General features: G+C 56.4%; 1 protein-coding gene across 2 annotated transcripts in view; it reads right to left on the bottom strand.

Moving 5' to 3' along the window:
- Positions 1-241: 241 nt before the first annotated feature.
- SYTL3 (synaptotagmin like 3) overlaps positions 242-23154 on the bottom strand; it is a 43376-nt gene continuing 20463 nt past the window's right edge. For both annotated transcript variants that reach the window (XM_054722599.1, XM_054722600.1), the window contains 6 exons: positions 22179-22257; positions 16256-16380; positions 11741-11875; positions 7411-7589; positions 3236-3338; positions 242-712 (listed from right to left, as the gene is read on the bottom strand). In XM_054722599.1, coding sequence (XP_054578574.1) covers positions 539-712; positions 3236-3338; positions 7411-7589; positions 11741-11875; positions 16256-16380; positions 22179-22257 — 795 coding nt within the window. In that variant the 3' untranslated portion in view covers positions 242-538. The remainder of the gene's footprint in view (positions 713-3235; positions 3339-7410; positions 7590-11740; positions 11876-16255; positions 16381-22178; positions 22258-23154) is intronic.

The following is a 23154-nucleotide window of genomic DNA, read 5'->3' as shown; positions in this document are numbered from 1 at the left end:
GGGGCAGGGGCAGAGGCAGGGGAAGGGGAAGGGGCAGGGGCAGGGGCGGGGGGCAGGGGCAGGGGACAGGGGGCAGGGGCAGAGGCAGGGGCAGGGCCAGGGCCAGGGCCAGGGGTGGGGCCGGGCCCAGGCTGGCATTGGGTGACACTGAGGTTAGGGCTCCGCGGGTCCTGAAGGAACCTGAGCAGCGGAAGCCCCTCGGCCGAGCCCACAGGAAGTCCACATGGAGCCGTTTCCCCTGGAAAGCTGCTGTTTATTTCACTCTGAACGTATTGATTTGGGAGAAAGACGGAGGGGACTGCTGCTCCACTTACTGTGCGTTCACGGGCGGAGACCTGCCTGTGCGCTGACTGGGAAGCAAACCTGCCACCTGGGCGCACTGGGACCCCCCCCCCCCGCCCCCCGGAGCTCCGGGCCGGGCGGAAGCTGCCATCCAAAGCCTGGTCCAGCACAGTCACCGGGCCCGGGGTGTGGGGGGCTTTCTCTTCTTGGTCCCTCGGAAAAGCGCTCCCGGTGGGAGGCCCAGTCCCACCAGCCGTCACCTGGCCCGCAGCGGGTGCCAGCGGAAGGACTGCGTGGTGCTGTCTCCGAAGTCCCACGTGGCCAGAGGAACGATCACCTCTCCCAGGAACACCCTCCGGGCGAGCGTGCCCACGTGCCACACCGACACCTGCAGCCGCCGGGTCACCAGCTGGGCCAGCTCCACCTGGTACTGCGGCCAGAACAGAGAGGACGGAACAGAGAGGACGGGACAGAGAGGACGGGACAGAGGACGGAACAGAGAGGACGGAACAGAGAGGACGGAACAGAGAGGACGGAACAGAGGACGGAACAGAGAGGACGGAACAGAGAGGACGGGACAGAGAGGACGGGACAGAGAGGACGGAACAGAGAGGACGGGACAGAGAGGACGGAACAGAGAGGAGGGAACAGAGAGGACGGGACAGAGAGGACGGGACAGAGAGGACGGAACAGAGAGGACGGGACAGAGAGGAGGGAACAGAGAGGACGGGACAGAGAGGACGGGACAGAGAGGACGGGACAGAGAGGAGGGAACAGAGAGGACGGGACAGAGAGGACGGAACAGAGAGGACGGAACAGAGAGGACGGAACAGAGAGGAGGGAACAGAGAGGACGGGACAGAGAGGAGGGAACAGAGAGGACGGGACAGAGAGGACGGAACAGAGAGGAGGGAACAGAGAGGAGGGAACAGAGAGGACGGAACAGAGAGGACGGAACAGAGAGGACGGGAACAGAGAGGAGGGAACAGAGAGGAGGGAACAGAGAGGACGGGACAGAGAGGAGGGAACAGAGAGGACGGAACAGAGAGGACGGGACAGAGAGGAGGGAACAGAGAGGACGGGACAGAGAGGAGGGAACAGAGAGGAGGGAACAGAGAGGACGGAACAGAGAGGAGGGAACAGAGAGGACGGGACAGAGAGGAGGGAACAGAGAGGACGGGACAGAGAGGACGGAACAGAGAGGACGGGACAGAGAGGACGGGACAGAGAGGAGGGAACAGAGAGGAGGGAACAGAGAGGACGGGACAGAGAGGAGGGGACAGAGAGGTCAGTCTGTGCTCCAGGGCTGCCCGCCCCGTCCCGGGCCCATGGCGGGCCTCCTTCAGAGGGGATGGATGTCCAGGAAGAGGCGGGGAGAGGGTCCCTCCATCCCTCCACCTCCCCCGCCCCTCCAAGCATGCTGCTCAGGAAACTCTGCCGCTCAATGTCTAGAGCCCCAACTGTCGTGGGCACTTTCCTCAAAACCGGGGAAGGCGGCTCCTCCACCCGGACCTGGCCCCTGGCCCCGGATGTGCGAACCCCCGTGTGCTAAACAAATGGTAACTGGAAATTCTGATTTCCGCAGAACTCTCAGATCGCTCGGCTGCTCCACATTCCCGTCTTTTCTGTCTTGAACGCCTTTCTGTGAAGACTGTGTCCGGATGCTCTGGATTTAGACTAGATTAGGGACACTGATTCCTGTCACTGTCTCCGGGAAGTTTCCCGGGACCACCAAAGTATTCACAATGTGCTGGGTAAAACCAACGAGATTCTGCGTGCACTTTAAACAAGTTAAACTTTTAAAATCAAATTACACAATGAAATATGTATCTAAAATGTAGTCCATCCTCAATTTGATCTCATTTCATAAAATGTAAAATAAGCATCTACCTCTCTCTAGCAAAAGACTCCTTGATGGAACGGCTGAGCAGTCTCAGAGGTCCGCCTGGCAGGTGTGAGGAGACAGAGCTCTGCAAACTCCTTTGAGCAGGTCCCTGAGCAAAGCCACCTGGAGACCAGTCTCCTGGGGTTGGTACTCACGTGGTCCCAGGCCCCGCCCACACCTGCTGGGTCTCAGCCTGCCTTTCTTTGTAGTCCCTTGGGGATCCCCATGCACATCCCTTTTGAGGACGGCTAGTCCACTGTGGGTTCAGTACGCCTCAGTTTCCCCATTGGTAGATGGGGAGTCTAACCCTTAGCTCGGGGTGGATAAAGCACGCGGCCACAGGAGGGGCACAGACAGCGGCATGGATATGTAACAAACGGGACGCGGTGCCAGCCGCCGGACGGCCCAGCTGGGAGTTCATAAATGCCCTTCTCGCCAGGAAGCCAAGCCAAGCCCGCCCCTCTCCAGTCTCTGTCCACGGGGCCCGGGCTTCTCAGCCTCCATGGATACAGGTCCGTGAGTCTGGACTGTCCTTCCAGTTTGGGGCCTCCCACACGTAACCTGCGTCCCCCACACATCATCCCCGCTCCCTGCTCAACCCCAGTGTGAGGCGTCTCCCCCATCCCTGCCCTAAACCACAAATCATGTTTAGCACCAAGGAAGGTGAACACCCCAACACGCCCTCTGTCGGTTTTGTTTCTTAAAAGAAGGAGAACCTGGGTTTGCGATAAAGGGGCGCTTCTGCAGACGGTGACCCCGTCGTGGAGGGTGTGGGTACTCCCCCTGCGAAGGCCTCTCTGGGAGTTACAGACACTCGCCGGGACAACCCGGCTGTAAAAGCTGAGAGGCAGCCAGGTTCTTTCCCACCGTTTTCTCGGAAATCATTCACGGACAGTCGCGCAGACTCTGCCCTCTTCCCGCGCAGGCCGGAGGGTGACGGGGCGGCCGGGCAGCAGCGTCTGCGCTCCTGTCTGACTGACTCAGGGTTTGGAGGAGGCTTCGTGGACTCTGGCCCGGTGCCCGCCCGCCACGGGGAGACTCAGCAGGTGAATGTTTGCCCAGGGAGTACCTTCAAGGTCTCCTGGAAGGTTGGGTCCACCGTGTTCCTCTGGACTCCCGTCTTGCGCTTGCCCTGGGCCGACCTGTCGGGCAGCAGGTAGGTCTTCACGTACCTGGAGGAGACAGGGCGGGTGAGGCTCAGGGCGAGCAGGGCGCGGGGATCTTTGCCCTGCCTGCTGCTGAGCTGGGCGCTGATAGGAAGGGCGCAGGGGCCGCCACGGACCGTGAACGATGCCATGCTGGGGACACAGCTTCTGTCCACACCGTCTGCGGCCAGCACCCCTGGAATGTGTCTGGGTGGGTGATGCTGCCTGCTTTGCCCAGGCCCCACCCCTGGAGTTGACGCTGCCCACCTGCCAGGCTCGGGGGCGGGGGGCGGGGGGGGGGGGATCCAGGGGGGCAAATTCTTGGATCTCTGGATGCAAAGGCCACGAGCCAGTCTGTCCTCCCCCACCTGTCACTCCACCCAGCCCCCCACCCCACAGAGAAGCGGAAATGGGCAGTGTGTGCTCTTCCCTTGCAGGGCCTCAGCCTGTCCTCCTGACGTGCGGACCAGCCCTCTGCGGACTGGGGCTGCGGCTTAGCTGGCGGGGCAGCGGGACAGGCCACCTCCCCCAGCACTCTGCCCGCCCCGGAGACCCTGTCCCAGGTCGGTCCCTCTGCCCAGGTCCTGAGACTTTCCTCCCTGGCTCTCCGGCAGCTTTGTCCATGGCAATGACCCCCCCTTGACCAGGCGCACCTATTCCCACAGGCTAGGAACAGGCTCAACGCCCCCGAAGCAAAGAGCAGTCGCCCTCCCTTGATGTGGGTCCCCCCTGGCGCTCCAGGCTCAGCCTCTTCTTCCCTGTCAATCAAAGTTCTTGGGAAAGGACTCCAGGTCGCTGGCACCGATCCTCGTTGTTCATGGTTAACTTGTTGACCATTATCCGATCCCACACACACAAATGAGGACGTATGAAACACACCCGCATCGCTTAAAGGACTAAAATAAAATCGCAGCCATGTATCTAATTGGTTTATGACGTTAAGTCCTGTTTCCTCACTGTTCTTCTGACAGGTTGTTCTATTACTGAGAGTGGAGGATTGACATCTCCAAGGATTATTGTGGGACTGTCCATTTCTCTCTTCAACTCTGTCACTTTTTTGCTTCATAGTCTTGATGGGCTGTTATTAGGTGCATAGACATTTATATTTTTTATATCTTCTTGCTGTTTTACACCTTTTATTAGTATACTAGAGGCCCGGTGCACGAATTCGTGCACCAGTGGGGTCCCTCGGCCTGGCCTGGGGGATCAGGCCAAAACCGGCTCTCTGACATCCCCCCGAGGGGTCCTGGATTGCGAGAGGGCACAGGCCAGGCCGAGGGACCCCACTGGTGCACAATCGGGACTGGGGAGAGATGCAGGAGGTTGGCCAGCTGGGGCGAGACCACGGGAGGGCTCCAGGGCATGTCTGGCCTGTCTCACTCAGTCCCGATCAGCCGGACCCCAGCAGCAAGCTAACCTACCAATCGGAGTGTCTGCCCCCTGGTGGTCAGTGCACATCATAGTGAGCAGTTGAGAGGCCTTAGCATGTCATTAGCATATTACGCTTTGATTGGTTGAACAGACAACTGGACGACTGGACACGTAGCATATTAGGCTTTTATTATATGGGATAATGTCCTTTATCCTTTGTAACCTTGTTGACTTAACTTTGATACTAATATAGCCACCCCTGCTCTCTTTTGGTTACTATCTGCATGGAGTATCTTCTATTTGTTGGATCTACAGTGAGTCTCTTAGAAATGACATATAGTTGGATCCTATGTTTTTACCCATTCTGCTGATTTCTGTCTTTTGATTGGAGAGTCTGATTCATGTACATGTATAGTAATTACTAATACGGAGGTAGTTATTATATACTAGAGGCCCAGTGCATGGATTTGTGGTCCCTTGGCCTGGCCTGTGGGGATCGGGCTGAAACCAGCTCTCCGACATCCCCCAATGGGTCCCAGATTGCGAGAGGGCCCGCATCCCAGGTGGGGTGACGCATCCCAGAATCGGGCTCCCTCCTCTCTGGTTCCGGGTGCATCACCTGAGAACCACAGCTGCTAAGTCATCACAGCTCAGCAGCTCCTGTGTTGAGCATCTGCCCCCTGGTGGTCAGTGTGCGTCATAGCTACCGGTTGGATGGTCAAACAGTCAGATGGTCGCTTAGGCTTTTATATATATAGATTAGCACTTTGAATACATTGGCCTGCTGGCCTGTCAAGTTTCTGATGAGAAATCTGCTGAAGATCTTCTTGAGGATTTGCTTCTCTCTTGCTGCTTTCAAGATTCTCTTTGTCTTTCAAAAGTTTGTTAATACTATGTCTCGGGGTGAGTCCCTTTGAGTTCATCTTACTTGGAGTTCAGTGGGCTTCTTGGATGTTTGTATTCATGTATTTCATCAGGTTTGGGACGTTTTCAGCTACTTCTTCAAATATTCTCTCTGCCCCTTGCTCTCTCTCTTCTCCTTCTGAGACTCCCTCATGCCGATGTTGGTCCACTTGATGGTGGCCCTCAGATCCCTTAGGTTCTGCTTGCTTTTCTTCGATCTTTTTTCTTTCTTTTCCTCAAACCCAATAATTTCTGTTGACCTTTCTTCAAATTTACTGCTCCCTTCTCCCATCTGCTCATATCTGCCTTCAAATCTCGCCAGTGAGTTTTTCATTTCAGTAATTGGAGTTTTCAGCTGCAGAATTTCTTTTTGGTTCCTATTTAGGTTCTCTATCTCTTTATTGATATTTCTACTTTGTTCACACATCATCTTGACTTCCTCCACATCTTCTTCTAGTTCTTTGAGCATCTTTAAGATAATGTTGCAAAGTCTTTGTTTAGTAAGCCTGTCATCAGATCTTTTTTAGGGACAGTTTCTGTTAATTTATTACTTCCCTTTGAATGAGCCATACTTTCCTGTTTCTTTATATGTCTTGCTATTTTTGTTGAATACTGGACATTGGTATCTAATAATGTGTTAACTCTGGAAATCAGATTCTCCCCCTTCCCACGGTTTTCTGTCTTTTGTTATTTATTGATCTTGTGCCCAAGATAAGCCTGAGATGTAAACTCATTTTTTTTTCCTGAGCCTGTACCTTTTCCTGAGCATGCATGCTTGTTTTCTAATTTTTCTTGCTATGCGGTTACTTTTGAATGTCCTAGTCTGTAGTGTCTGGCTTCCAAGAGGGGAAAAAAATAACAAATGAAAAAGGGAGACAAATGAGGGCACTGGCCCTTACAAACCCTGGAAGTTACATCAGCCTGAGGGGGAGCTAGTGCAGCGCTGGGAGGAGATGAAGCAACAATGGCTGTACACCTCTTCGTCTGCGCCTCTGTGATCAGAAATAGCAATCAGCAACCAGAGAACAGATCCCTGATCTCTGGAGGACAGGGTCCTTTTCGCCCACCCTGGCTCCTGAAAGCTGAGTGCAAGCTGCTCAGGAACACGTGTGCAGCTGCCCGCCCAGGGTTGGAGGTGGAGGATGGGTAGCTGCTACTGTGCTGAGAGCTGGAATGGCCTGATGCTAACTCCACGTAACCATGGGAGCCTTCTGCTGCAAGTTGCAAGCCTTCGAAGACTCCAGTTACAATAGTTGCATCAGACAGATGCTGCCAGTGCAGTTAGTGTCCGTGTGGGCAGAGGGGTTCCTGATGCTTCCCATCCGGCCATCGTTCCGATGACAGGAAGTTCACAGAAGGGAAGCCCTGAGTGGCTGACGCTCTATAAATAGTTGTTTATCTTTGTTACTCATCAAGGAAATGCATGTTAAAATAACCTGACACCATTGCATAGCTATCGGTTGGAGAGAAATGTAATCTGTTTATAGATTCTTTGAGACAGGATTTTAATTTTATTTTTCCTCTATGGAAAGTCAAATTTCCAACACCATTTTTGCATTGACTTCTAATAGCCCCTTGATGGTGATCCCGTAGATGCTCAGGTCTGTGTCTGGACTTTTGATTCTGCTCTGCCAACCTGCTTACCTAGCCTCGCACCAACAACACACTATCCGAGCTACTGGAACTTCATAATGGCTCTTGACGTATGTCTTTTTACTTTTTGTTCTTTTTGTTACGACTGTGTTGGTTAGTGTGGACTTGCCCTATCAACTTCGGGATTAATATGCCTGTCATCTCACGTCAAAACGCAGACCAAGGAACTCACGGGTTGCACTTCTTCTTCCTCTCCTCTCCGTAAGCAAGGTTCCTGCAGGCCTGGATGCATATTTCCAAAGAACGGGTTTCGAAGCAATAGCGGATGGCAAATTCTATTTCTCCAGTGACAGCAGCGTTGTCAAAATTGCCAGTCTCCGTGCAGGTGCTATTAATGCTAATTAAACTTCCCTGAAATAAAAAGGAGAGATAAAGTAAATTACTTCACAGTTCATCAATTCTTCCGCAGTTCTGATTTCAAGATATCAGATAAGTCAAAATCCACACGGAGCATGCATCCCGACTCACATGAAGTTAATAGCTAGAGTTTGTTCTTGGCCAACGTAAGTCCCCACAGATTCTGTTCTAAGGAGATGGGAACCCTCACAAGCTCCTGTCCTGCCCAGATCCGGTCTTTGCCTAGCAACAAAGGTTACAGAATCTTATCCTTTAACACAAATCATGGGGATACAGCAGACTACCTCCTGTGTGATTCTGCAAAGGTACGTCTCAGAGGACAGATAAGTCCGTGGCAGGAGGAGCCGAGGGGAAGGCAGCAGAGTGTGGGGCTCAGTGCGGGGGGTGGGGGGTGGGGGGGTGGGGACAGAGATTTGGGTGCACATGCTGGTTCTGCCACTCATTAGCCGTGTCAAAGTCCGAATGGAGAAGTTAATACGGGTCTCCCAGGGCTGTGGCGAGGATGAGTGGAAGGTAATAAAGTATGGAGGGTACGTGGAATGGATGCCTGTGCCTAAAAGACAAAGCAAACTGCCTCATCATTTGCTTAAACACGTGCCCCCTTGGCATGCAACCACTCAGGGCTGACTCTGAGACAGGGAACTCTCATCGCTTTCTCCTGCGAATTCCCAGGCCGTCCTCCACCCTGCGCAACGCCCTGGAAAGATACGAAGCAGAAAGCCTGGGCTTTCTCTCGCTCACTAGAGAGAGATAAAAACCAAACCAGCGCATCAGAGGGCCCGAGCCTGAGCTAACGAATGCCGAGAACACACCAACTCCACACACCCAGCCTCCGGCTCTGACAAAGGCTACCTGCCAACAGCCACACCGCCGTTCCCACGGAAACAACTTAAAAATGTCTGGGCTCCACAAGGCACGGCGTGGTGAGGGGCGGGGACAGGGAGGACCAAGGCTGATGGGTGGGGAAGCTCGGCCCAGGCGTGAGCAGCTTCGGAGATGCGGGCGGCGGGGGACGGGGATGCGGGTGGGGGGGGGGGGCGGACGGAGGTGCTGAAAACGTCTGATAATGAAACTGGCATCATCGCACGCACCCCTCGGGCTGCCAGACTGAATCATATCACCCGACTCCTCTGCCAGGAACAGCTGGGACTCGGGACAAACAGCAGACACGGTTGTAAGGTATCGCGGAGCCACCAAGTCGGCCAGGAAGCCAGGCCGGGTGGCTGCGGCGACGAGGAGCGGTGAGGTGAGCCTGACACGCCAGCCCCCCCTTTGCGACCACGTTTGTCCACGCGAACGCGGGGCAGGGCTGCGAGGAGAGGGCGCCCTCGGCCCTTTCTCTGAAGGTCACAGCTTATCTGCGGTGGCTGCGAGCCCGGTGCCCTTGTCTGTGACAAAAGCCAGGCGCCGACAGAAACCGCCGCTACACCGCACACCTCCGTGCGGTCACCAAGGGCAGCCGAGGGCACGACCGCAGCGGCCGGTCAGCCGGGCCAGGAGCTGGGCTCCGGAAAACCACTCGGTCTCAGAGGCCGACAACCCCGTGGGGGAGCACCAACAGCCTGGCCCCTGGGGGGCGACTCAGAGCTCTGCAGGCCCCTCGGAGTTTGTGCATGATCACACCGCCCGTGGAGGAGACTGTGAGCGGACTGGGCGGTGGAGCACCTCGCTCAGTAGGCAGCACACAGTAGGCTTTCAGTCAATGGCAGCTCTGATGAGGATGAAGGCAGCCTTCCCACAGATATGTGCTGGGAGCCATTTAGGGGTCAGGCACTGCTCTGGGCACCTGGCAGTTACAAGAGTCAACACCAGGCAAGCCAGCTGCAGGCTGTAGGGTGATAAGAGTGTGAATGGGGAGCAGGTGAGGACAGGGGTGAGCGGGGGCTGACCTCCCTATGAAGGTGACCTTGGGGCAAAGACTTGGAGGAAGGGAGTGAGGGAGCTTGGTGCCTGGGGAGGGAGCAGCCACAGAAACGCCCCAGAGCAGGCGTGAGTCTGACTCAGTTCCAGGCCAGCGAGAGGCCCGTGTAGTTGAGTGGCGTGAATAGAGGGGAAGGGGTAGGGGTGGGGGGTTAGCTCGTGTGGGGCCCGGGGACCATTTGGGGTGGGTCTCTGCCTGTGGGGGGGTTTCCGGGCATAGAAAGCCGTGGCTCGGGCCCAGGGAGGAGCTCAGGGTCCGGTCTGGTGGGCAGTTCGGGGAAAGCTATGCCTCGGGCTCTCCGGGAAGGCTCAGCGTGGGGGATCCGGCTTAGCAGCCCCAGCTGGCTGGGTTCCCGGGTCCCTCGTCGCCTGGGGCAGAGGCAAGCCCAGGGGTCTTAGAAAAGCCTTCAGAGGCCACCCCTGTGGTCTCCCTGTTTCCATCCACACAGGCTTCAACCCCAGGAGAGAACGTTCTGGAGCGGCCCTTGCCTCCCTGGCCCTCAGGGACGTGTTTCCTCAGGACGTGATCTTTCTGAATTAGTCTCAGGTATACACGCCTGGCCCTGAGGCGCCGAGCGCCCTCCAACACGAGCTGCAGAAATGCCCTGCAGGGCCACCCCAGCGCACAGCCTGGGGCAGCCGAGAGCAGAGGGCCAGGCCGCAGCCCAATGCGACCCCGCCTGCCCGGCTGCCTCACGGGAGCAGGACGGGAGGGACCCGCCAGAGGACTGTGTGAGCCGCGTCTGCGTTTGAGAGCATCGCGGCTCCTGACCAGCGTGGACGCACAGACGTGGTGGGACCTGGATGCAGACACGGGCCTCCTCCCCAGGAAAGGGGACACGGTGCAGCATCTTGGATCCCGTTCCAGGAGCTGGAATGCGAACCAAGAGCTTGGTTTCTAGAAGCTGAGTTCTTAACCACAACACCACGCCCCGAAATCCGCTCTCATTGCATTCTCCAAGCAATGCAGTGAAGGAAAAAGAGCACCTCTGAGCCCGGCTTCGGGGTAGCTCAGCCGCTGAGCATCCACCTGGAACCAGGAGGCCACTGTCTGAGTCCCGGTCAGGCACAGGCTCGATCCCCAGTAGGGGGCGTGCAGGAGGCAGCCGGTGGATGGTATTTTTCTCATCGGTGTTTCTCTCTCTCTATCCCTCTCCCTCCCTCTCTCTCTAAAAAAATCAATAAAAACATTTTTTTTTTAAAAAAAGAACGACTTTGATACTCACTTCCTTGATGAGGACTCTGAAGTTTAAAAGTTTTCATGATTCTTTCAGATCAGTTAGTTAATTAAAAGGCTTTGACTGTAATTGAGGCCTCAGGACCCCTCATCCAAGGATCTGTGACAATATACCACAATTTTAGGCATAAAGTGAGCATTTGTTTAATGCTTCTAAGTAAGAAAATGAGTGACTAAAAGGCCTGCCTATAAACAGACGCTATGTTTAAAGCACCTTGAGAAAGGAGAGAAAGTTGGAGGAATAAACTGACTTCGAGACTTCCAACAAAGCGCAATAATCCGGGCAGCGTGGCGCCGGCGTGAGGATGGACGGCGATCAGTGAGCAGAACAGAGCAGCGGTGGCCAGCCGGCGGGCCGAGGACCACTGGTGGCCCCTGAGGTCCGAAAGGGCGGGGACTGCTGGACAGAGGAGCCAGAGAAAGACTCACACTTCTCCAACGGAGCCACCAAAGTCAGCGGAGAAATGGAGGTGTGGGTGGTTTTTAAATAAATGGTGCTGGAATAACTGAGTGTCCGTAAGGAAAAAATGAACCTCAATCTCTACCTTACACCATTCACAACAATGAGTGAGCTGGATCAAGACCTATACCTAAAAGCTAAACGTTTATAACGCTTCTAGAAGAAAACGTAGGAGAATATGTTTACAATTTGTGAGCAGCCAAGACAGAGAAACAGCCATAAAAGAAAAATTTGATAAACTTCATCGAAATGAAAAACTTCTCATCCGAAGACACCATTATAGGTTACTAATTCCTCTCTGTCTGTATCAACATGTCCACACTGAGGCGATGTAAGAAACACCATGGGTGAGAGGGAGGCTTCTCCCAGCTCCCTACCTAGGTCAAGGGGACCTCCAGGCGCCATCTCTGCTCCAGTTCATTCCACAAACAGCACTCGCTCCCACCCTGGCCGACCAAGCCAGCCCGCGTGCAACCACCCCCCGTTGGACGGACAGACGGTTGGACGGACGGACGGACGGGGACTCACCCGCCTCGAGCCTCCTGAGAATAACGTGCTGGGCGCTGGGTGAGCTGAGAGACCTTCTTGCTTTGAAACAGGGTTAGGGGAGAGCTTGGGACTCTCCTGGCTGAGAGGCATCAGGATATCGGGGGCGCTGACCTTCTGGAAAAGGAAACACAGGATGAAGCACGGAGTCTGCACCCCAGTTCACCTTTGTTCACATGTGAGTACAGCCTGCATCTGTGACCGATGGCAGTACTGTGCATACCCCGCAGGCACCCTTCTGGTTGGGCAAATGCCTACACACACACACACACACACACACACACACAACACACAACACACACACACACACACACACAACACACACACACACACACACAACACACACACACACACAACACACACACACACACACACAACACACACACACACACACACACACACACACACCCACACACACACACACACACACACACACACACACACACACCCGTGCGGCCCTGAGCGGACATCCCCAAGCCTTGGGTAGGCACGACCAGTATGGGTGGGTTACTAGGGATTAGTGAGCGTCTTAAAGAAATGGCCTTGATAATGACCCTGGCATTTAATCACACGAAATGTAATATTCACTGGACAGGCAGAATTTTAGCTCAGAAATAAGGGAAAAATCAAAATATATCTCTAAACCTTACACGACGACTCCTTCTGAAAAGTGGGTGCTTTTATCATGTATACAGCTGGGCTCTGCAAGACGGCAGCCACTAGCCGCGTGTGGCTGTTTAAATCCAGGTTCTAATTAATTGGTATCAAATAAAATTACTGAATTCAGCTCCTTGGCTGTCCTAGACACATTCCACATGTGTAGCAGCCACGTGAGGCCGTGGCTGGGACGGTCCGCTGGACAGTGCGAGGACAGAACAATGAACACAGTGGCAGATGCGGAAACTTCTAGCTGAAGATGCAAAGGTTTCTGAATGGAGACTTTTTTTAGAAGTAGGACTTGAAAATAGCACAGTCGCACCACAGTCATAGTTTTCAGGAATGAAAAGCTAAGTGAGAATTTAGAGAACAAATGAAGAAAGAGATTACCTCCAAATTACTGTTTTTGCCCTCAACTCGATTGCATCGGGCCTGTGTTAAGCAACGCCACGTCCCACCCACCACCCAAGCCCTGGGGGCAGAGAGAGGAGGAGAGAGAGGGGATGGAGGAGAGGACGCAGAGGCGGTCCTCCGAGGTCTCCCTCGCCAGCAGGAAGTGGACACACGATGGAAATGGAAAGAGAGGGAGGGCTGGTGTCGGAGGGGCTGGCCTGGGCGTCAGTGGGACTCTGATGGGGGTGGAAGGCTGGCTCCTAGGTCAGGGCCCTGGGAAGCTGCAGGGAAGCAGCAGTGCACATGCACATATCTGAGACGGTGAGAAGTCCATCCTGTTCTGAAGCCCAGCCCATTCTGACTAAGGAACGCACCCCAGCATGTGGTGTCACCTGCTCCCCAGCACATTCTGGGGGACGCGGATGCGTTTGTCCGGTCAGCACCTCATCCAAGGGAACACGGCCCGAGAGCAGCTTGTCCGTGTGGCTGAGACCGGCTCCCTCGCACCCACAGCGACGTTTTAATGTATTTCCAGAGCTACCTCGTTTGGGGCAGATCACAGAGACAGTGATCGCCTGCGTGAGGCCGCCCCGCACAGAGGAAGGCCAATGGCCATGCTGAGGGACCAGTAAGCACGAGGCTTGCTTTGACCGAGCGATGGAACCGCGCAGTGTGCACTCGGGATGTTTGCTGATCTCAGGTCAGAGGGAGAGCAGCCCTCTGCCGCCTCCGAGACTGCAGCTAGGGTTGCCTTTTTTTTTTTTCTTAAGAATATTTTATTTTATTTTATTTTATTTTATTTTATTTTATTTTATTTTTTTTAGAGAGAAAGAGGAAAGGAGAGGAAAAGAGAAAGAGAAACATCGATATAAGAGCAAAACATATATCGGCTGCCTGCTGCACACTCCCTACCGGGGACCAAGCTCACAACCTGGGCACGTGCCCTTGACGGGAAATGGAACCGGCCACCTCCTGATGAATGGGAGGACGCCCAGCCCACGAGCCACACTGGCCAGGGCTGAGGGTTGCCTTTCAACACAAACACTCACTCGGGTTCCAGCCAAGACCCAGGCGGGGCTTGCCCAGGAATATCCGCTCTGAGCCCAGCTCCGTCCCCGCTGAAAAGCAGACCACCTGTCCCGGCCATCAGCAAGGCCACTGCCCTGCAGTCTGAGGGCCAAGTGCTTTCATGGCTGAACCCAGCACTGCCACCTCCCTCCTCTGGCTGGTGAGCCCTCCAGGGGCCGCCAGCAGGTGGGGATGTGCCGGAAGCGCCAGGCCCTGGGGGTGGGGGGTTCTTTAGGTCTCAGGAGTCCGTGAGAAACATCACAGCTCCAGGCGCACAGAACGAAATAGTCGTCTCTCCACCGCGGTCCGCGGCCCGCTCCTCAGACACAGCCCATCCTTACAGAGCTTTTTGCTCCTTCCTGGCTAATGGGTGTCTCCTTTTACGGTCACCATGGGTCACCCACCCTTTACAGGATGGACAGTCGGGTCCCCTGGGTGCACAGGCGCCTCGCAGGAGAGGTGCGCGTTCCCTTCCTGCAGCAGCGGGCCGCTCACGGGCCTCCGCGGGGACGTCTCAGAGCAGGCAGCTCAGCGAGCGACCCGGAGGGCATCCTGCCCCGCTTCTCAGTCGGCCTCCCGGGGCCACCGTGGCCTTAAGCAAAGTGGCTCCTGTGTCTGCGCCTCGCTGTGGCCGCCTGCGCCGTGGGCGCGACAGCCCTCACCCAGAGGGCAGGCGCCGTGCTGCGACGAAATGTGGGCATGACCTTCGTGAGCTCCCAGCCAGGGCGTGTAATGGCCGTCTGACAAGTGTCCTATGGAAGCTGTACTCTGTAGAGTTCAGCCCAGTAATTATTTAGCGTTTGTAGGTCATGCCATGCTCGGCACGCACTTTATAAACACTGGCTAAGTTGTTCTTGAACACATCCAGGCCCTCACCCTGGCCGGCGTGGCTCAATAGTTGGAGCATCGGCTCACGGAATGCAGGGTCGAGGGTTTGGTTCCCAGTCAAGGGCATGTACCTCGGTTGCAGGTTGATCCCCGGCCCTGGTCGGGGTGCGTTCGGGAGGTAACCAATCGAGTCTCTCTCACATCGATGTTTCTCTCTCTCCCTCTCCTCCCTTCCTTCCATTCTCTCTAAACAAACAAACAAACAAACAAACCCCAGCACACGCATGGAAAAAGTATCCCCGGGTGAAGATTAAGAAGTAAACACACAGAAAACCAGCCATCCCCTCACCAGGCGAGGTGGGGACAGAGACGCCTGCGAAACGTTGTGAGCAGGTCCAGGCAGATTCGTGGCAGTGACCAGGACAAGCCCTCGCAGGACAGCGTCCACCCCGCGGGAGCCACAGCCGTGCCCTCCTCTGCCTCCTCCCTCCGCCCGGGACGCCCTCCCCCCACCTGACAACCTTAGGACTGCCCGCAGGCTTGCTCCACGGGCACAGGAAGCAGGGAGGGTGCCACGGGTGCCCGGCTGTATCAGCATCCAAAAGCCAGAGCTACCGTGTGGATGCCGGGGAGGCGGGTCCCATGGCAGTGACCCCAGAACCGGGAAACAGGCGGCCCCCCAGGGGCTGGGCCTCTCCCAGCAGACCCGCAGGTGTGGCCTCGGCGGCCGCTCTACCCGGCCCGGCCCTTCCCGCCGTGGTACTCCCCCGTGTCTCTGCCCGGGTCATCGTTAGTGGGTCAGTGACAACACGACCGCCCGGGGCTATTTGAAGGACTGACCATTGGAACACACCTGTAAGGGCTTTGCACCGGAACAGGGCTGGGTATGCCCCGCCCTTGACCTTGAGTTCCCATCAGAGAGGCTGCGCCCACCCACGCGAGGAAGAGAGGTGTCTGCCTCCAGAATCACCTTCTGAGCCCTGTCCTTCAGTGGAAGCTCATTTGTGCCCCTGATGCGGGGCGTATGCTGAAGACGTTAAGGCCGTGGTCGGCAAACTGCGGCTCGCGAGCCACAGGCGGCTCTTTGGCCCCTTGAGTGTGGCTCTTCCACAAAATACCACGGCCTGGGCGAGTCTATGTTGAAGAAGTGGTATTAGAAGAAGTTTAAGTTTAAAAAACTTGGCTCTCAAAGGAAATTTCAATCGTTGTACTGTGGATATTTGGCTCTGTTGGCTAATGAGTTTGCCGACCTCTGCGTTTGGGGGTGGGAATGCAGAACATGCGAAGCTGTCTGCTCCGGGCTCCGCCGTGGTGAGCGGTGAAGCTGGGCGGGTTGGAGGGACTCGGGGAACCCCGGGCCCTTGGAATGAGGCTGAGCCCTTCCCTGCTCTGAACTGTTTTCCAAGCTGACCTTGATTTTGACCTTCATTTGGCCCAGCCCCCACAAGAGGCGCCTATGATTGTGTCTGCAGACTGCCTGATGCTTTGTTATAAAAGAAGCGGAGTCCCTAGAGGAAGGCAGTTCCCAGGCTGCCCGTGGCCCGCGCGTACCCTGCTGGTGGCGTTGATGGCGGTGTCACTCTGGCTTCGCCTCTCCGTCCGGCTAGCGCCCGGCCTGGGGCCCGTGCTGAGGAGCTGTTTGTCCGAGGTCATGTCATTCTGGGACTTGGAGAGTTCTAGAAAACAAGACACGGGAGGTGACGGGCAGGCACGCAGACCTGAGGAGCCCTCCGAGGGGACTCTCACCCACACAGGAGGGGAGGGCCCATGGTGCCAGGAGAGCGGGTGAATGGAGCGGCAAGGGTGGCGTGTGCCCAGCACCCAGCTCCGGGGCCTGGGGGGAGGGGGAGCTCAGACAAACGGGGGTCTCCAGACACTGCGTGCTGGCTCGGGTCAGAGGAGCGGGAGCCCTAAGAGGTGACCGCGGGACACCCCTCTGTGGGCCGAGGGCCACCGTCAGGGCGGGAGTTACAGGAAGAGCTTCTGACTCAGGTGGCTCTGCCTCCGGGCCACACGCCAGGTGTCCGACTGTCCAAACGCAAAGGCGGCACCCCAGCCAACAGCCGGTGTTTTAGGGGGCCCTCCCCAAGATTTATTTATTTACTTATTGATTTCAGAGAGAGGAAGGGAGAAGAGAGAGAAACATCAATGATGAGAGAGAATCATTGATCGGCTGCCTCCTACATGCCCCCTACTGGGGATCGAGCCCGCAACCCAGGCATGTGCCCCTGACTGGAATCAAACCTGGGACCCCTCAGTCCGCAGGCCAAGGCTCCATCCATTGAGCCAAACCAGCTAGGGCCTCCCCAAGATTTTATAACCAACTGCAAGTGAGTTTGACTTTTTGAAGAGCGGCGTGCTCGTAACTATTTCAATAAGCAAAACCGGAAAAGATGGCCTTACATGTTGGTTTGCAAGGTAACCGCGGTCTGTCTGGGAGAAGGATGCGTCACAGCCGTGAGAGGAGCCCCCTCCGAACCCCTGCTCCTCCCCGGATCCCTGCCGCTCTCAGAGGACGACCTGGAAGCTGTCTTTAGAGCAGCGGCCCGTGATGGCTCCTGTCACTTCACATCTCCATGTGGCCACATTTCAAAAAGGACAAGGTGCCCTAGCCGGTTTGGCTCAGTGGATATGGACTGAAGGGGCCCGGGTTCCGGTCAAGTGCACAGGCCGGGGTTGGGGTTTGCGGGCTCGATCCTCAGTGGGGGGCGTGCAGGAGGCAGCCAATCAATGATTCTCTAGAATCTTTGATGTTTCTATCTCTCTCTCCCTCTCCCTTCCTCCCTGAAATCAATAAAAATATATTTTAAAAATATAAAAAAGGAAAAGGTAAAATAATTTTAATACTATACTATATCCACACATTGCTCAAATATATAATTGATATTAAACTTACTAATGAAATTTCAAACTTAGCTTTGAATACTGTTTCCAGAATCCTGTGTTTTTACTCTTAATTCAGGCACCACATTTCACGAGCCACCTGTGGCCGTGGCTGCGGCTACCGTACTGGACAGCACAGCCCGCGACCCCTCTGGTCCCTGAGGGGGCGCGTGTGCGTCCTTATTCTTGGCTGTTTATTAGGGGTCGCGCACGCACTGCCTGAGGCACGTCTCTTTTCTCTAGAGCAGCGATGCCTCATGACACACGTAAACTAATGACTAAAATTCTGCGGTACACCAAAGAATATGCATTTTTGGCCGATCTGACAAAAAGGCTGTCATTTGGATTCAGCCCCACTGGATGGCCATAGCTGTGTGGCTGGTGTCACTGTTTTTATTTGACAATCTAAGGGGAAGAGGTCAGTGCCCCGTCTGCAGTCAGGTTTCAATCTTGGTTGCGGCCCACGGGTGGGAAATGGCGGGGCTAGCAGATACCCCACCTGCCCCCCAGCCCGGCGCCCACCCGCCCCCAGGTGTGTGGAAGCCTGTTCACTCTGAGAGCATCGCCACCCACACGGCTCTCAGGTCTGCCGTCCGGGCTCTGGGGCAGCTGGAAAGGTCCCGGCACCCGCAGGCCCTCAAGGTTAGTGGCACGTGAGACCCAGCCTGGACTCACAGGGTGCGAGAGGCCCGGGAGATGTCCCCAAAGCCCATTCCTCCCTCTGGTCTATTTATGTTCACAGATTGGGGGGGGGGGGGGGGCGGCGTCGGGGGGGGGGGGGGCCCTTCCGAAGCAAGTTAGGTTCTCACGAGGCTTCTGATGGGCATGCAAAGGAGAGGAACAGGAGCCCAGGTGGCCCTGAGCCAGAAGCCTACGTCCCCCTCCCCCTCCGAGGAGCTGGCTGAGGTCCCCGTCCCCGTCCCCCTCCCCCTCCCCCTACCCCCCCTCTGAGGAGCTGGCTGAGGTCCCGGAAGGGCATCGACCAGAGAGAGGGCGGAGTGACTCATTTCTTCCTGCGGGTGGGGCGGGCGTCACTGGCGCCAGCAGCCACCAGAGGCCGTCATTCCGGAGCAGCTTCTGCAACTTTAGGCCACGGTCCCCTCGGCCACCGCCCCACCCCCACCGCCCCCGCCCCCAGGCCCCTGCGCCACCAGATCCCTAGGCCCTTCTGTAGGGAGCAGGCAGATCCCTAGGCCCTTCTGTAGGAAGCAGGCAGATCCCTAGGCCCTTCTGTAGGAAGGAGGCAGATCCCTAGGCCCTTCTGTAGGGAGCAGGCAGATCCCTAGGCCCTTCTGTAGGGAGCAGGCAGATCCCTAGGCCCTTCTGTAGGAAGGAGGCAGATCCCTAGGCCCTTCTGTAGGGAGCAGGCAGATCCCTAGGCCCTTCTGTAGGAAGGAGGCAGATCCTTAGGCCCTTCTGTAGGAAGGAGGCAGATCCCTAGGCCCTTCTGTAGGGAGCAGGCAGATCCCTAGGCCCTTCTGTAGGAAGGAGGCAGATCCCTAGGCCCTTCTGTAGGGAGCAGGCAGATCCCTAGGCCCTTCTGTAGGAAGGAGGCAGATCCCTAGGCCCTTCTGTAGGAAGGAGGCAGATCCCTAGGCCCTTCTGTAGGGAGCAGGCAGATCCCTAGGCCCTTCTGTAGGAAGGAGGCAGATCCCTAGGCCCTTCTGTAGGAAGCAGGCAGATCCCTAGGCCCTTCTGTAGGAAGCAGGCAGATCCCTAGGCCCTTCTGTAGGGAGCAGGCAGATCCCTAGGCCCTTCTGTAGGGAGCAGGCAGATCCCTAGGCCCTTCTGTAGGAAGCAGGCAGATCCCTAGGCCCTTCTGTAGGAAGCAGGCAGATCCCTAGGCCCTTCTGTAGGAAGGAGGCAGATCCCTAGGCCCTTCTGTAGGAAGGAGGCAGATCCCTAGGCCCTTCTGTAGGGAGCAGGCAGATCCCTAGGCCCTTCTGTAGGGAGCAGGCAGATCCCTAGGCCCTTCTGTAGGAAGCAGGCAGATCCCCAGGCCCTTCTGTAGGAAGCAGGCAGATCCCTAGGCCCTTCTGTAGGGAGCAGGCAGATCCCTAGGCCCTTCTGTAGGGAGCAGGCAGATCCCTAGGCCCTTCTGTAGGAAGCAGGCAGATCCCTAGGCCCTTCTGTAGGGAGCAGGCAGATCCCTAGGCCCTTCTGTAGGGAGCAGGCAGATCCCTAGGCCCTTCTGTAGGGAGCAGGCAGATCCCTAGGCCCTTCTGTAGGGAGCAGGCAGATCCCTAGGCCCTTCTGTAGGGAGCAGGCAGATCCCTAGGCCCTTCTGTAGAGAGCAGACAGATCCCTAGGCCCTTCTGTAGGAAGGAGGCAGATCCCTAGGCCCTTCTGTAGGGAGCAGACAGATCCCTAGGCCCTTCTGTAGGAAGGAGGCAGATCCCTAGGCCCTTCTGTAGGAAGGAGGCAGATCCCTAGGTCCTTCTGTAGGAAGGAGGCATATCCCTAGGCCCTTCTGTAGGAATCAGGCAGATCCCTAGGCCCTTCTGTAGGGAGCAGGCAGATCCCTAGGCCCTTCTGTAGGGAGCAGGCAGATCCCTAGGCCCTTCTGTAGGAAGGAGGCAGATCCCTAGGTCCTTCTGTAGGAAGGAGGCAGATCCCTAGGCCCTTCTGTAGGGAGCAGGCAGCCAAGAGGATGGAGAAAGGTGCCGGCAACATAGCCCAAAGCCGGAGAAACCCGAAAGCCGCCTGGTGCTCCTCTCTCCCCCCCGCCCCCCCCCCCCTCCCCCCAGAGCCGGTGCGGCAGTGTGCGCCCTGGGCCGCCCGTGGGCCCAGCGGAAGGACAGGGAAGGGGCTTGGCGTACGGGCATCCCCAGGGGCTCAGGAAGCTGGGTGTTGTGTCCCTGCCTCCGGGGGAGGGGGAGGGGTCCTGTGAGCAGCAGCGCCTGGACAGGGGGAGGGGGCGCGGGTTGGGGGTTTCAGTCCATGTCCCGGGGCAGAGACTGGACCTGCCTGAGTCCCCCCAGGGGCTGTCCTATAACGATGACCTGGCCACCATGCGCACTAAACTGGCAAGTCCTATAACGATGACCTGGCCACCATGCGCACTAAACTGGCAAGTCCTATAACGATGACCTGGCCACCATGCGCACTAAACTGGCAAGTCCTATAACGATGACCTGGCCACCATGCGCACTAAACTGGCAAGTCCTATAACGATGACCTGGCCACCATGCGCACTAAACTGGCAAGTCTCAAACATGTGACCCATGATCAGCAGGCTGTGGAGCGTGAGCACGCCCAAGGCGCCCATGTGTGGGCCCCCGTGGAGGGCCGCGTGGCCGTGACCCTGCCTCAGCAGGCTGGGCTGAGGGACTGCAGGGTCCGAGTGAACGCGGAGGGGAGTCCAGAGTGGCAGTGGGGGGAGGGGTCACATAAGCCACAGGACTTGGGGAGAGGCTGTGCATCTAAGAAGACTGCAGAGCCCAGCCAGTGTGGCTCAGTGGTTGAGCACCAACCTGTGAACCAGGAGGTCACTGTCTGATTCCTGGTCAGAGCACCTGCCCAGGTTTGGGGCTCGATCCCCAGTAGAGGGCGTGCAGTGCAAGAGGCAGCCGATCAATGATTCTCTTCCATCATCGGTGTTTCTATCTCTCTCTCCCTCTCCCTTCCTCATTCTGAAATCAATAAAAATAAAAACAAATAAATAAATAAAAAGGAAGCAGAGAAGCCCGCTGTGTCCGTGTCAGCGGGAGAGGAGCCGCGGCTGGCGCCCCAGAGCCTGGCTGATTGACAGGGGTGTTTTGAAACCTCCAAGCTCTGTTAGGGGACAGACTGTCACATGACAGTCACCTCTGTGCTGATCTGAAAGCGGCTTTTACTTGATTGTCTTTGGGCCACAGCTCAGAAGGGCTCGTGGGAAATACAGAAAAATGATTAAAATTAAACGATACGCTTGTCGCGGGCCAGGTACCACGCGGAGACCAGCACATGGCGCCGCAGAGAGGGGCGAGGGGCGGGGCCAGGCAGCAGTGAGAGAAGGGACTCGGAGACCCAGCCCCAGGAGCCCCTCCAGACGCCTGGCCCGCTCCAGGCAGCTCGGGAAGCCGAGACCCGGCCTGCTCTGGGATTTATTTTAAGATAAACAGGAAGAAATATCTGAGCAGAAAAAACATTGAAAGAACAAAACTTCTAAGCAGCAGGCTGGGCTCCTTGCAGGGAGCATGATCACTGCTAACTGAGAACATCAGTTTACCCAGGAGAAAGGAGCCCAGCAAGCCCTGCGGGCACAGGCAGGTCAGGGCCCCGCCCCCTGAGAGGCCGTTCTGGGTGACCGGACCCTCCCCTTCTCCTGCGGGTCCTGGGCAGGAACTGGGCTGAGGACCAGATGGCTTCGAGCTCCCGCCCCGGGTGCTGCTGGGGCAGGTCTGCACAGGATGGGAGAAGGGGAGCCTCTGGCAAACCGGAGGGTCCCCTTCCCAAGGACCCAGAGGCCTGCTCTGGGGGTGCAGGGTGCAGGACCAGGGGCCTGGCTTTCCCCAGAAGCCAGAGGCAGAGAGAGGGGCCTGTCCAGCCTCGGCCTGGGGCTTGGCGGCGCAGGTCGTGCTGGGAGAACACGGAAGAGGCATCCACTTACTTTTCATGTGGGTGGTAACAGACAGGAACAAATTTTCCACCGACTTATTAAATCCTCTACACTGACCAAGTTCCTGCAACTAAAACAGAGACAGAGGAGAGTGAGTTATGTTTGAAGACCTGTGCGGGGCCCAGCAGCCTCCCGGCTGCCACCCCCAAACGCCGGCAGGTGTGTGCTGTGGTGCTCGGTGGGTGTGGGTGCTCGGTGGGTGTGGGAGTGGGTGGCTGGTGCATGCAGGTGTGTGTGCTCGGTGCGTGCGGGAGCGGAGAGGGCACTGTCCTCCTGAGGGACAGGTATCCTCTTTACTCAGCTTCTCTCTGAGTTTTGACACCACATTAAAGGAAGGAACTTTATCGAGGGGTTGTAGACAAGGTAACAATGACCTCTACGAAACAATGCCTGACATTTCATTGGCTTAAAGATTGTACCCAAGTAACCTGCTCCTTTCACCTCATCCCCACTCCACACAGAGGGTTGCCAACCCGGGCAGAACGCATGTGTCACAGGGGTTGACAGTGGAGCAGGCACAAGGTGACCAGCCTGAAGCCACGGGTTAGTTCTGCCTCCAAAAACTAAAGAGGGAAGAAAAAGGAAGAGAAAACAACAGAAAAGAGATCACTTCCCTCTGCAAATCTCATTCATCCATCTGTCCATGCATCCATCCATGCATCCATCTGTCCAGCCATCTGTTCATCCATCCATCCATCCATCCATCCATGCATCCATCTGTCCATCTATGCATCCATACATCCATGCATCTGTTCAGGCATCCATCTATCCATTCATGCATATATCCATCCATCCATCCATCCATCCATCCATCCATCCACCCATCCATCCATCCATTCATCCATCCATCCATGCATGCACCCATCTATCCATCCATCCATTCATGCATCCATCCGTCCATGCATCCATCCATCCATTCATGCATGCATCCATCCATCCATACATCTATGCATCCATCTATCCATCC

The sequence above is a fragment of the Eptesicus fuscus genome, chromosome 10 (assembly GCF_027574615.1).
Source record: "Eptesicus fuscus isolate TK198812 chromosome 10, DD_ASM_mEF_20220401, whole genome shotgun sequence".
In the NCBI taxonomy this organism is placed as follows: Eukaryota; Metazoa; Chordata; class Mammalia; order Chiroptera; family Vespertilionidae; genus Eptesicus; species Eptesicus fuscus.
Note: the sequence above shows the minus strand (reverse complement) of the source record. Positions and strands in the feature narration are given on the sequence as shown.